At 62.9% G+C, this 12,243-nt stretch overlaps 1 protein-coding gene across 2 annotated transcripts in view; it reads right to left on the bottom strand.

Moving 5' to 3' along the window:
• mto1 (mitochondrial tRNA translation optimization 1) overlaps positions 1-12,243 on the bottom strand; it is a 44,897-nt gene that overhangs the window by 27,189 nt on the left and 5,465 nt on the right. Inside the window, exons 2-3 of one of the 2 annotated variants that reach the window (XM_063062993.1) lie at positions 1,036-1,282; positions 535-734 (exon numbers count right to left, since the gene is read on the bottom strand). In XM_063062993.1, the coding sequence (XP_062919063.1) occupies positions 535-734; positions 1,036-1,279 (444 nt within the window). In that variant the 5' untranslated portion in view covers positions 1,280-1,282. The remainder of the gene's footprint in view (positions 1-534; positions 735-1,035; positions 1,283-12,243) is intronic. The other variant, XM_063062994.1, reaches the window with a different exon arrangement.

Genomic DNA, 12,243 nt, shown 5'->3' on the forward strand with positions numbered 1-12,243 from the left:
CGCCCGGAGAGAACCTCCTGCCACCCTTTTCCAGGAGCCACGAATGGCAATTTTCGCCAGCCCCAGGAGCAAGTTGACAAGGACATCCTCATCCCTCTGTGCCCCCCTCCTTACTGGATGACCATATATGAATAGGGTGGGACTGAAATGCAACCAGAAGGCGAGAAGCAGCCTTCTGTGTCTGACCCCGGGAGTGTGTGATGGGACGGTGTGGAGGGAGATTCACTCTGTGTCTGACCCCGGGAGTGTGTGATGGGACGGTGTGGAGGGAGATTCACTCTGTGTCTGACCCCGGGAGTGTGTGATGGGACGGTGTGGAGGGAGATTCACTCTGTGTCTGACCCCGGGAGTGTGTGATGGGACGGTGTGGAGGGAGTTTCACTCTGTGTCTGACCCCGGGAGTGTGTGATCGGATGACGACAGGGGAGATTCACTGTGTCTGATCCCGGGAGTGTGTGATCGGACGGTGTGGAGGGAGATTCACTGTGCCTGACCCCGGGAGTGTGTGATCGGATGGCGATGGGGGACTCCCACCTGAATGTGCCTCTTGTAGAGGTCTCGGTCCACCTGAGCTCGCAGCCCCCACACAGCCGGTCCCTTGCGGCGGTTCAGGACGTGGAAGTGGATCCCGGCTCGGTCGCAGATCCTCGCGCAGAGGCCGTCCAGTGCGTCCACCTCGCGCATGAGGTGCCCTTTCCCCACCCCACCAAACGATGGGTTGCAGGACATCTCACCTGGTGGGGGCAACAGACAGGCGGGGGGTGAGAGTCATTTATCCAGAGCTTGGCTCACTCTTCCCTCCTCTACTCCCCACCCTCCCGCACTCTCCTTCTCCCTCCTTCTCACCTCTCCAAATCCTCTTTCCTCTGCTGTATCTCTCACCCCTCCCCAACTCTCTCTTCCCTCCGTTCTTGGCACATGAATCCAAAACCGGGATCTCTGGAGCCAAGAGTCGTTTCTCCCCTCCTTCTCCCAGCCCGCTGTCAAATTCGCCCCCTCTCCATCTCCAGTGCCCCCGCTCGCCCCATCCTGTACCGATCTTCGCTGCTTTCTGGGTGATCAGCAGGGTCCTAGCGCCCGCCCTGGCCGCCGCTGCTGCTGCTTCCACACCAGCATGTCCTCCCCCCACCACGACCACAGTGTAGGCACTCCGCTCCTCCTCCTCCATCTCCCGGTCCGCTGCCCCAGTGGTGGCGACGCTCCTGGGAAATCCCCGCACCCCGGACCCCCGGGGGGGCCTGAGGCACCGGAGCGCCCGCTGCACTTGTCCTGGGATCATTGCCTGCAAGACAGATGGAAGGGCAGGGAGTCAGTCATCCAGTGCTTCCCCCCCACTAGCCACTGCGATAACACTCCCGCTAGGTGAGCAGCGCAAACCAGGTACCACCGGGAACGGGGAGGCGAGTCACAGACTTCAGAAGCTCAACGAAACTGGATTTGGAGTTGGTTCATTCTTGTCACCTGTACCAAGGGGGGTAGTGAGAAAAGCCTGAAGTGTGTTTTGTTCACATACGGATCAATCCATTACAACAATGTGCTGGGGTAGAACACAGGGAAACTATAACAGAATGCAGAAAGAAGCCACAATTACAGAGCAAGTGCAGGTAAACAATAAGATGCAGAGGGGAGGGGGAAAGAGAGGGAGAGACAGACAGAGACAGACAAGGGACAGGCAGAGAGACAGAAAGAGTTACACTCTCTCTGCCTGAGTGATAGACAGATTGTGTGTCTGTGCCTTGCTGCTGGTTTATAAGTTGCGTGTACCAAGGTTTAGTGAGAAGTTTGCTTCGCGTTGTTGGTGTCGGCTATCGGCCTTTCTCACTGCTTCCACTGGTAACTTGCCAGGAAGGTGGGGGTGGAGGAGTAGTGGGGAGGCATGGGGGGAGAGACAGATTTGAGAAGAACAAGGGCTCATTGGGAGAAATTTTTACTTTTGCCAAGAAAAAGCAGCGACGTGCAAGAGGAGGAGCCATTGTTGGAGTGGGCCAGTGTTAGAATGGTCAGGCTTTGGCTCAACAGCCAGAGGCTACGGGTGTTGAGTAATTTGCTATCGTTTGTTTATGATTGTGGAACTTGACTTGAGAAGTTGAAGAGACTGAGTAATTTGCTATCGTTTGTTTATGATTGTGGAACTTGACTTGAGAAGTTGAAGAGACTGAGTCAACAGTTTCAGAGAGAAAGAATGGGTAACAAAAGGTAAACGTATGTTATTGTCTGTAAATCCTTAGTCCAGTGTTGGTAGAATGTTTAAGGTGGTGGAATGCTCCTAAGGTGATATGTGAGATTTCAGGTTACATAACAGTCTCCACAATGACTATACCTGCAAGAAGTGTACCCAACTTCACCTGGTTGACAAAGTCGAGGAAATGGAGGTGGAAGGGCCATCCCAGAAGCTGAAAACATCAAAGATGAACCTTTTTCTGAGGAGGTCACACCCAGAGTACAGGCTTCGGACAGTGGATGGCCAAAAGGACTCAGTGGTCAGTGCAGGTTTCCCCTGTGGCCACTCCCTCAGCAACAAGTACGCGCCTTTTTCTGTGGCTGAGGGGTGGGGGTGATGACCCATCACAACACAGCAGCAGGAGCTGGGCACTGTGGCTGGTTCGGAGGCTCAGCAGGGAAGGGTAAAGTCCGGCAAAGCAATAGGAGACTCGACGGTTAGCGAGCGGACAGGAGATTCCGTGGCCAGGATGATGTGTTACCTCACAGGTGCAAGGGTCCATGATGTCTCAGAATATTCTCAAGGGAGAGAATGAGCAGCCAGAGGTCATGGTGCAGACTGGAGGGAATTAGGAAGGAGGCTGAAGAACAGGACCTCTGAGGTTGCAATATCTGGATGACTCCCAGTGCCGTGTGCTGGTCAGGGCAGGATTAGGATGATAGTACAGATGCATGAACGGCTGAGGAACCGGTGTTGGGGCAGCATTTCAGGCTCTTGGGCTATTGGAACCTCTTCTGGGGCCAGGAGTGAACTGTGCAAGAGCAACAGGTTGTTCCCAAGTCTGAGGGGAACCAATATCCTGGCCAAGAAGTTCACCAGTACTGACCGGGATGGTTTAAACAAGCTTGGCAGGGAGTGGGAATCAGAAAACTCGGTCAGAAAGTGGAGGGATGGACAGGAAGGTGGATGTCTGTGATTACAGGCAGAAGCAAAGTCTGAGATACAATGGGACAACTGGTTTGAAGTGTGTGTATTTTAATGCTGGGAAATTTATAGGTAAAGGTGGTGAATTTGGAGCAGGGATCAGCACATGGAACTATGATGTTGTGGCTATTACAGAGACGTGGTTGAGAGAGGGAAAGGAAAAGGCACTTGCCAGGGTTTCGATGCTTTAGAGAGGGAGGTAAAAGAGGTGGGGGAGTGCACTGCTAATCAGGGACGCTATCACAGCTACACTCAGAATGGACAGAATGAAAGGCTCACCCACTGAGTCTATTTGGGTAGAGCTCAAAAACAGGAAGACTGCAATCACTCTGGTGGGATGTACTACAGACCCCCGATAGCCACCAGGACATTGAAGAACAGATAACGCAGACAGATGAAGGAAAGGTGTAAAAACTGTGGGGTTGTGTCATGGGAGACTTCAGCTTCCCAAAAATAAACTGGGACCTTCATTCTGCAAGACGTTTAGACCGGGGCAGAACTTGTTAGGTGCATCCAGGAGGGTTTCTCAAGTCAAAATGTTGATAGTCTGACAGGAGGAGGAGCTGTAGTGGATCTGGTGGCCAGGTTACCAACCTTACGCTGGGAACAGTGACCTTAAGTTTTAAGACAGCAATAGATAAGCATAAGCGGGAGAGTATTAAATTGGAGCAGGGCAAATTACCAGACCATTAGGCAGGAACGAGGGAGAGTCAACTGGGAAGAGCTGTTTGTGGGCAAGTCCACATCTGACAATTTAAAGACCAACTGGACAGAGTACAGGACACTATATTCTAGTCAGGAGGACAGTCAAGGGCGGCAAGGTAAGAGAACTTTGAATGTTGAGGGTGGTGATGAACTTCGCCAAGAAGAAAAAGGAACCATATGTCAAACTCAGGTGTCTCCGCCCAGGACTTGCACGGCTAACAGTAGTGAAAACTGAGAGGAAATTGAAAGAGAAAGCTGCACCTGTGTACCTTTGACGGACAAGTGGACTCAAAGTCAGCCAGAGAAAGACTGAGACCACGAGCCTCAAAGTAAAGACTCCTCCTCCTGTCAAACCACATGGCTTTCATTTGACACATCAAGGGCAGAGGAAACACAGGAGACCAAAGGCAACCAGAGAGGCAGAAATGAGGGCCGTGAACCAAACCTGTGTTTCACCCTGGAATGTGTGATGAGACGGTGTGGAGGGAGCTTCACTCTGTGTCTGACCCCGGGAGTGTGTGATGGGACGGTGTGGAGGGAGTTTCACTCTGTGTCTGACCCCGGGAGTGTGTGATGGCACGGTGTGGAGGGAGCTTCACTCTGTGTCTGACCCCGGGAGTGTGTGATGGGACGGTGTGGAGGGAGCTTCACTCTGTGTCTGACCCCGGGAGTGTGTGATGGGACGGTGTGGAGGGAGATTCACTCTGTGTCTGACCCCGGGAGTGTGTGATGGGACGGTGTGGAGGGAGCTTCACTCTGTGTCTGACCCCGGGAGTGTGTGATGGGACGGTGTGGAGGGAGCTTCACTCTGTGTCTGACCCCGGCAGTGTGTGATGGGACGGTGTGGAGGGAGCTTCACTCTGTGTCTGACCCCGGGAGTGTGTGATGGGACGGTGTGGAGGGAGCTTCACTCTGTGTCTGACCCCGGGAGTGTGTGATGGGACGGTGTGGAGGGAGCTTCACTCTGTGTCTGACCCCGGGAGTGTGTGATGGGACGGTGTGGAGGGAGCTTCACTCTGTGTCTGACCCCGGGAGTGTGTGATGGGACGGTGTGGAGGGAGTTTCACTCTGTGTCTGACCCCGGGAGTGTGTGATGGGACGGTGTGGAGGGAGCTTCACTCTGTGTCTGACCCCGGGAGTGTGTGATGGGACGGTGTGGAGGGAGCTTCACTCTGTGTCTGACCCCGGGAGTGTGTGATGGGACGGTGTGGAGGGAGCTTCACTCTGTGTCTGACCCCGGGAGTGTGTGATGGGACGGTGTGGAGGGAGCTTCACTCTGTGTCTGACCCCGGGAGTGTGTGATGGGTCGGTGTGGAGGGAGATTCACTCTGTGTCTGACCCCGGGAGTGTGTGATGGGACGGTGTGGAGGGAGCTTCACTCTGTGTCTGACCCCGGGAGTGTGTGATGGGACGGTGTGGAGGGAGCTTCACTCTGTGTCTGACCCCGGGAGTGTGTGATGGGTCGGTGTGGAGGGAGATTCACTCTGTGTCTGACCCCGGGAGTGTGTGATGGGACGGTGTGGAGGGAGCTTCACTCTGTGTCTGACCCCGGGAGTGTGTGATGGGACGGTGTGGAGGGAGCTTCACTCTGTGTCTGACCCCGGGAGTGTGTGATGGGACGGTGTGGAGGGAGCTTCACTCTGTGTCTGACCCCGGGAGTGTGTGATGGGACGGTGTGGAGGGAGCTTCACTCTGTGTCTGACCCCGGGAGTGTGTGATGGGACGGTGTGGAGGGAGATTCACTCTGTGTCTGACCCCGGGAGTGTGTGATGGGACGGTGTGGAGGGAGCTTCACTCTGTGTCTGACCCTGGGAGTGTGTGATGGGACGGTGTGGAGGGAGTTTCACTCTGTGTCTGACCCCGGGAGTGTGTGATGGGACGATGTGGAGGGAGATTCACTCTGTGTCTGACCCCGGGAGTGTGTGATGGGATGGTGTGGAGGGAGCTTCACTCTGTGTCTGACCCTGGGAGTGTGTGATGGGACAGTAAGGAGGGAGTTTCACTCTGTGTCTGACCCTGGGAGTGTGTGATGGGACAGTGCGGAGGGAGTTTCACTCTGTGTCTGACCCCATGAGTGTGTGATGGGACGGTGTGGAGGGAGTTTCACTCTGTGTCTCACCGCGGGAGTGTGTGATGGGGCATGTGGAGGGAGCTTCATGTTAAGACTATTGAACGATACTCGTTCAACAGAATGTACTGTGTAATGATCTGATCTGTATGAACAGTATGCAAGGCAAGCTTTTCACTGGATGTTGATACATGTGAAACCAATAAACCAATCTACTAAACCATTGGGAATCTCAGGAGAGTCCTGAGCAGCTGGGTAACTGTGTTAGGAACATTTTCATCCAGAGGGAGGTCCTACATGGAACCAGCTGCCAAAGGAAATGGTTGCGGCAGGTACATTAATGATGTTTAAAAGACACGAGGATGGGTACGTAGACAGGAAAGGTTTAAAGGGTTATCAGCGGAACGTTGGCAAACAGACTGGGTTAGACGGGAATGTGGGTCACCAGGGACCAGTTGGGCCGAAGGGCCTGTTTCCACGCTGTGTGACTTCGCGATGTTAGCCCCATCATGTTGATCTGCTCATAATCACCCCCCGCGGCAACTCTGCCTAATTGCCCCCACCAAGATTAATGAGGCCATTTGCCCCGAGAACACAATTACGTTCCAAGTTAGCCACTGTGCAGCAATTAGCCTCTGACTGACTGTGGGGGGGAGCATATCAGCGTCCAACAGCCCTCTCTCAGGTCAGAGCCGGGTGGGGAAGAAAAAACAGCAGGTATAGAGGCTCACAGAGACAGCAAGGGGTGACGGAGAGAGGGGAGGGGGTGACGGAGAGAGGGGAGGGAGGGGTGACAGAGACTGGAAGGGAGGGGGTGACGGAGACGGGGAGGGAGGGGGAGACGGGGAGGGAGGGGGTGACAGAGATGGGGAGGGAGGGGGTGACGGGGAGAGGGGAGGGGGTGACGGGGAGAGGGGAGGGGGTGACGGGGAGAGGGGAGGAAGGGGGTGACGGGGAGAGGGGAGGAAGGGGGTGACGGGGAGAGGGGAGGAAGGGGGTGACGGGGAGAGGGGAGGGGAGGGGGTGACGGGGAGAGGGGAGGGGAGGGGGTGACGGAGAGAGGGGAGGGGTGACGGAGAGAGGGGAAGGGGGGTGACAGAGACGGGGAGGGGGGGTGACGGGGAGGGAGGGAGGGACGGGGTGACTGAGGGGGAGGGAGGGGAGGGGTGACTGTGAGAGGGGAGGGAGGGGAGGGGGTGACTGTGAGAGGGGAGGGAGGGGAGGGGGTGACGGGGAGAGGGGAGGGAGGGGGTGACGGAGAGAGGGGAAGGGGTGACGGAGATGGGGAGGGAAGGGGTGACGGAGGGAGGGGAGGGAGGGGGTGAACGGGGAGGGAGGGGATGACGGAGATGTGGGGAGAGGTGACGGAGAGGGAGGGGGTGACAGGGGGGGGGACGGAGATGGGGAGGGAGGGGGTGACGGAGACGGGGAGGGAGGGGGGTGACTGTGAGAGGGGAGGGAGGGGAGGGGGTGACGGGGAAAGGGGATGGAGGGGGTGACGGAGAGAGGGGAGGGAGGGGTGACAGAAAGAGGGAAGAGGGGAACGGGGGTGACAGAGACGGGGAGGGAGGGGTGACGGGGAGGGAGGGAGGGAGGGGGGTGACTGTGAGAGGAGAGGGAGGGGAGGGGGTGATGGGGAGAGGGGAGGGAGGGGGTGACAGAGAGGGGGGGTGACGGAGAGAGGGGAAGGGGGTGACGCAGATGGGGAGGGAGGGGGATGGAGAGAGGGGAGGGAGGGGGTGAACGGGAAGGGAGGGGAGGGAGGGGGTGACGGAGATGTGAGGAGGGGTGACGGAGAGGGAGGGGTGGGACATAGAGGGAGGGGGGACGGAGATGGGGAGGGAGGGGGTGACAGAAGGAGGTGAGGGAGGGGTGGAGATGAGGAGGGAGGGGGTGACGGAGAGGGAGGGGGGACGGAGATGGGGAGGGAGGGGGTGACGGAGGGGGAGGGGGGACGGAGACAGGAAGGGAGGGGGTGACGGAGGGGGAGGGGTGACAGAGGGGGAGGGGGACGGAGACGGGGAGGGAGGGGGGATGGAGATGGGGAGGGAGGGGGTGACGGAGGGGGAGGGGGATGGAGACGGTGAGGGAGGGGGTGACGGAGGGGGAGGGGGACGGAGACAGGTAGGCAGGGGGTGACGGAGGGGGAGGGGGGACGGAGATGGGGAGGGAGGGGGTGACGGAGGGGGAGGGGGGACGGAGACAGGTAGGCAGGGGGTGACGGAGGGGGAAGGGGTGACGGAGACGGGGAGGGAGGGGGTGACGGAGACGGGGAGGGAGGGGGTGATGGTGTCGGAGGGAGGGGGTTGTCGGAGGGAGGGGGTCGGAGCGGGAGGGGTGACGGAGACGGGGAGGGAGGGGTTGGAGGGGGAGGGGGACGGAGACAGGGAGGGAGGGGGTGATGGAGGGGGAGGGGGGACGGAGACGGGGAGGGAGGGGGGACGGAGATGGGGAGGGAGGGGGTGATGGAGGGGGAGGGGGGACGGAGACAGGGAGGGAGGGGGTGACGGAGGGGGAGGGGGGACGGAGGGGGAAGGGGGAACAGATACGGGGAGGGAGGGGGTGACGGAGACGGGGAGGGAGGGGGTGACGGAGACGGGGAGGGAGGGGGTGACGGAGGGGGAGGGGTGACGGAGACGGGGAGGGAGGGGGGACAGAGGGGGAGGGGTGACGGAGACAGGGAGGGAGGGGGTGACGGAGGGGGAGGGGGGACGGAGACGGGAAGTGAGGGGGTGACGGAGGGGGAGGAGGGCAGAGGGGGAGGGGTGACGGAGACAGGGAGGGAGGGGGTGACAGAGACGGGCAGGGACGGGTGACGGAGGGGGAGGGGGGATGGAGACGGGGAGGGAGGGGGTGACGGAGACGGGGAGGGAGGGGGTGACGGGGAGGGAGGGGGTGACGGAGACGGGGAGGGAGGGGGTGACGGAGGGGGAGGGGGACGGAGACAGGGAGGGAGGGGGTGACGGAGTGGGAGGGGGTGGAGGGGGTGACGGAGACGGGGAGGGAGGGGGGACGGAGATGGGGAGGGAGGGGGTGATGGAGGGGGAGGGGGGACAGAGGGGGAGGGGGACGGAGACGGGGAGGGAGGGGGGACGGAGGGGGAGGGAAGGGGAGGGAGGGAGGGGTGACGGAGGGGGAGGGGTGACAGAGGGGGAGGGTGACGGAGACGGGGAGGGAGGGGGGACGGAGACGGGGAGGGAGGGGGTGATGGAGGGGGAGGGGGACGGAGACGGGGAGGGAGGGGGGACGGAGATGGGGAGGGAGGGGGTGACGGAGGGGGAGGGGGGACGGAGACAGGGAGGGAGGGGGTGACGGAGGGGGAGGGGGGACGGAGGGGGAGGGGGGAACAGAGACGGGGAGGGAGGGGGTGACGGAGACGGGGAGGGAGGGGGTGTCGGAGGGGGAGGGGTGACGGAGACGGGGAGGGAGGGGGTAACGGGGAGGGAGGGGGTGACGTAGACAGGGAGGGAGGGGTGACGGGGAGGGAGGGGGACGGAGGGGGAGGGAGGGGAGAGGGAGGGGGGACGGAGGGGGGACGGAGGGGGAGGGGTGACGGAGGGGGAGGGAGGGGGGACGGCGGGGGAGGGGGACGGAGACGGGGAGGGAGGGGTGACGGAGGGGGAGGGAAGGGGAGGGAGGGAGGGGTGACGGAGGGGGAGGGGTGACAGAGGGGGAGGGGGACGGAGACGGGGGGGAGGGGGACGGAGACGGGGAGGGAGGGGGGACGGAGACGGGGAGGGAGGGGGTGATGGAGGGGGAGGGGGACGGAGACAGGGAGGGAGGGGGTGATGGAGGGGGAGGGGGGACGGAGACGGGGAGGGAGGAGGGACGGAGATGGGGAGGGAGGGGGTGACGGAGGGGGAGGGGTGACGGAGACAGGGAGGGAGGGGGTGACGGAGGGGGAGGGGGGACGGAGACGGGAAGTGAGGGGGTGACGGAGGGGGAGGGGGGCGGAGGGGGAGGGGTGACGGAGACGGGGAGGGAGGGGGTGACAGAGACGGGGAGGGAGGAGGTGACGGGGAGGGAGGGGGTGACGGAGGGGGAGAGGTGACGGAGGGGGAGAGGTGACGGAGGGGGAGAGGTGACGGAGGGGGAAGGGGGACGGAGACGGGGAGGGAGGGGGTGACAGAGACAGGGAGGGAGGGGGTGACGGAGGGGGAGGGGTGACGGAGACGGGGAGGGAGGGGGTGACGGAGGGGGAGGGGTGATGGAGGGGGAGGGGGGACGGAGACGTGGAGGGAGGGGGTGACGGAGGGGGAGGGGTGATGGAGACGGGGAGGGACGGGTGACGGAGGGGGAGGGGGATGGAGACGGGGAGGGAGGGGGTGACGGACACGGGGAGGGAGGGGGTGACGGAGTGGGAGGGGGTGACGGAGGGGGAGGGGGGACGGAGACGGGGAGGGAGGGGGGACGGAGATGGGGAGGGAGGGGTGATGGAGGGGGAGGGGGGACAGAGGGGGAGGGAAGGGGAGGGAGGGAGGGGTGACGGAGGGGGAGGGGTGACAGAGTGGGAGGGTGACGGAGACGGGGAGGGAGGGGGGACGGAGACGGGGAGGGAGGGGGGACGGAGACGGGGAGGGAGGGGGTGATAGAGATGGGGAGGGAGGGGGTGACTGTGAGAGGGGAGGGGGAGACGGGGAGAGGGGAGGGGGTGACGGGGAGAGGGGAGGAAGGGGGTGACGGGGAGGGGGGTGACGGAGGGGGAGGGGTGATGGAGACGGGGAGGGACGGGTGACGGAGGGGGAGGGGGATGGAGACGGGGAGGGAGGGGGTGACGGACACGGGGAGGGAGGGGGTGACGGAGTGGGAGGGGGTGACGGAGGGGGAGGGGGGACGGAGACGGGGAGGGAGGGGGGACGGAGATGGGGAGGGAGGGGTGATGGAGGGGGAGGGGGGACAGAGGGGGAGGGAAGGGGAGGGAGGGAGGGGTGACGGAGGGGGAGGGGTGACAGAGTGGGAGGGTGACGGAGACGGGGAGGGAGGGGGGACGGAGACGGGGAGGGAGGGGGGACGGAGACGGGGAGGGAGGGGGTGATGGAGGGGGAGGGGGACGGAGACAGGGAGGGAGGGGGTGACGGAGTGGGAGGGGGTGACGGAGGGGGAGGGGGGACGGAGACAGGGAGGGAGGGGGTGACGGAGGGGGAGGGGGGAACAGAGACGAGGGTGTCGGAGGGGGAGGGGTGACGGAGACGGGGAGGGAGGGGGACAGAGGGGGAGGGGTGACGGAGACAGGGATGGAGGGGGTGACGGAGGGGGAGGGGGGACGGAGACGGGAAGTGAGGGGGTGACGGAGGGGAGGGGGGGCGGAGGGGGAGGGGTGACGGAGACGGGGAGGGAGGAGGTGAAGGGGAGGGAGGGGGTGACGGAGGGGGAGAGGTGACGGAGAGGGAAGGGGGACGGAGACGGGGAGGGAGGGGGGACGGAGATAGGGAGGGAGGGGGTGACAGAAGGAGGTGAGGGAGGGGTGGAGATGAGGAGGGAGGGGTGACGGAGAGGGAGGGGGGACGGAGATGGGGAGGGAGGGGGTGACGGAGGGGGAGGGGGACGGAGACAGGAAGGGAGGGGGTGACGGAGGGGGAGGGGTGACAGAGGGGGAGGGGGACGGAGACGGGGAGGGAGGGGGGATGGAGATGGGGAGGGAGGGGGTGACGGAGGGGGAGGGGGATGGAGACGGTGAGGGAGGGGGTGACGGAGGGGGAGGGGGACGGAGACAGGGAGGGAGGGGGTGACGGAGGGGGAGGGGGGACGGAGACGGGGAGGGAGGGGAGACGGAGATGGGGAGGGAGGGGGGTGACGGAGGGGGAGGGGGGACGGAGACAGGTAGGCAGGGGGTGACGGAGGGGGAAGGGGTGACGGAGACGGGGAGGGAGGGGGTGACGGAGACGGGAGGGAGGGGGTGACGGAGGGGGAGGGGTGACGGAGACGGGGAGGGAGGGGGGACAGAGGGGGAGGGGTGACGGAGACAGGGAGGGAGGGGGTGACGGAGGGGGAGGGGGGGTGGAGACGGGAAGTGAGGGGGTGACGGAGGGGGAGGGGGGGTAGAGGGGGAGGGGTGACGGAGACGGGGAGGGAGGGGGTGACAGAGACGGGGAGGGAGGAGGTGACGGGGAGGGAGGGGGTGACGGAGGGGGAGAGGTGACGGAGGGGGAGAGGTGACAGAGGGGGAAGGGGGACGGAGACGGGGAGGGAGGGGGTGACAGAGACAGGGAGGGAGGGGGTGACAGAGACAGGGAGGGAGGGGGTGACGGAGCGGGAGGGGTGACGGAGACGGGGAGGGAGGGGGTGACGGAGGGGGAGGGGTGATGGAGGGGGAGGGGGGACGGAG

The sequence above is a fragment of the Mobula hypostoma genome, chromosome 11 (assembly GCF_963921235.1).
Source record: "Mobula hypostoma chromosome 11, sMobHyp1.1, whole genome shotgun sequence".
Lineage (NCBI taxonomy): Eukaryota > Metazoa > Chordata > Chondrichthyes > Myliobatiformes > Myliobatidae > Mobula > Mobula hypostoma.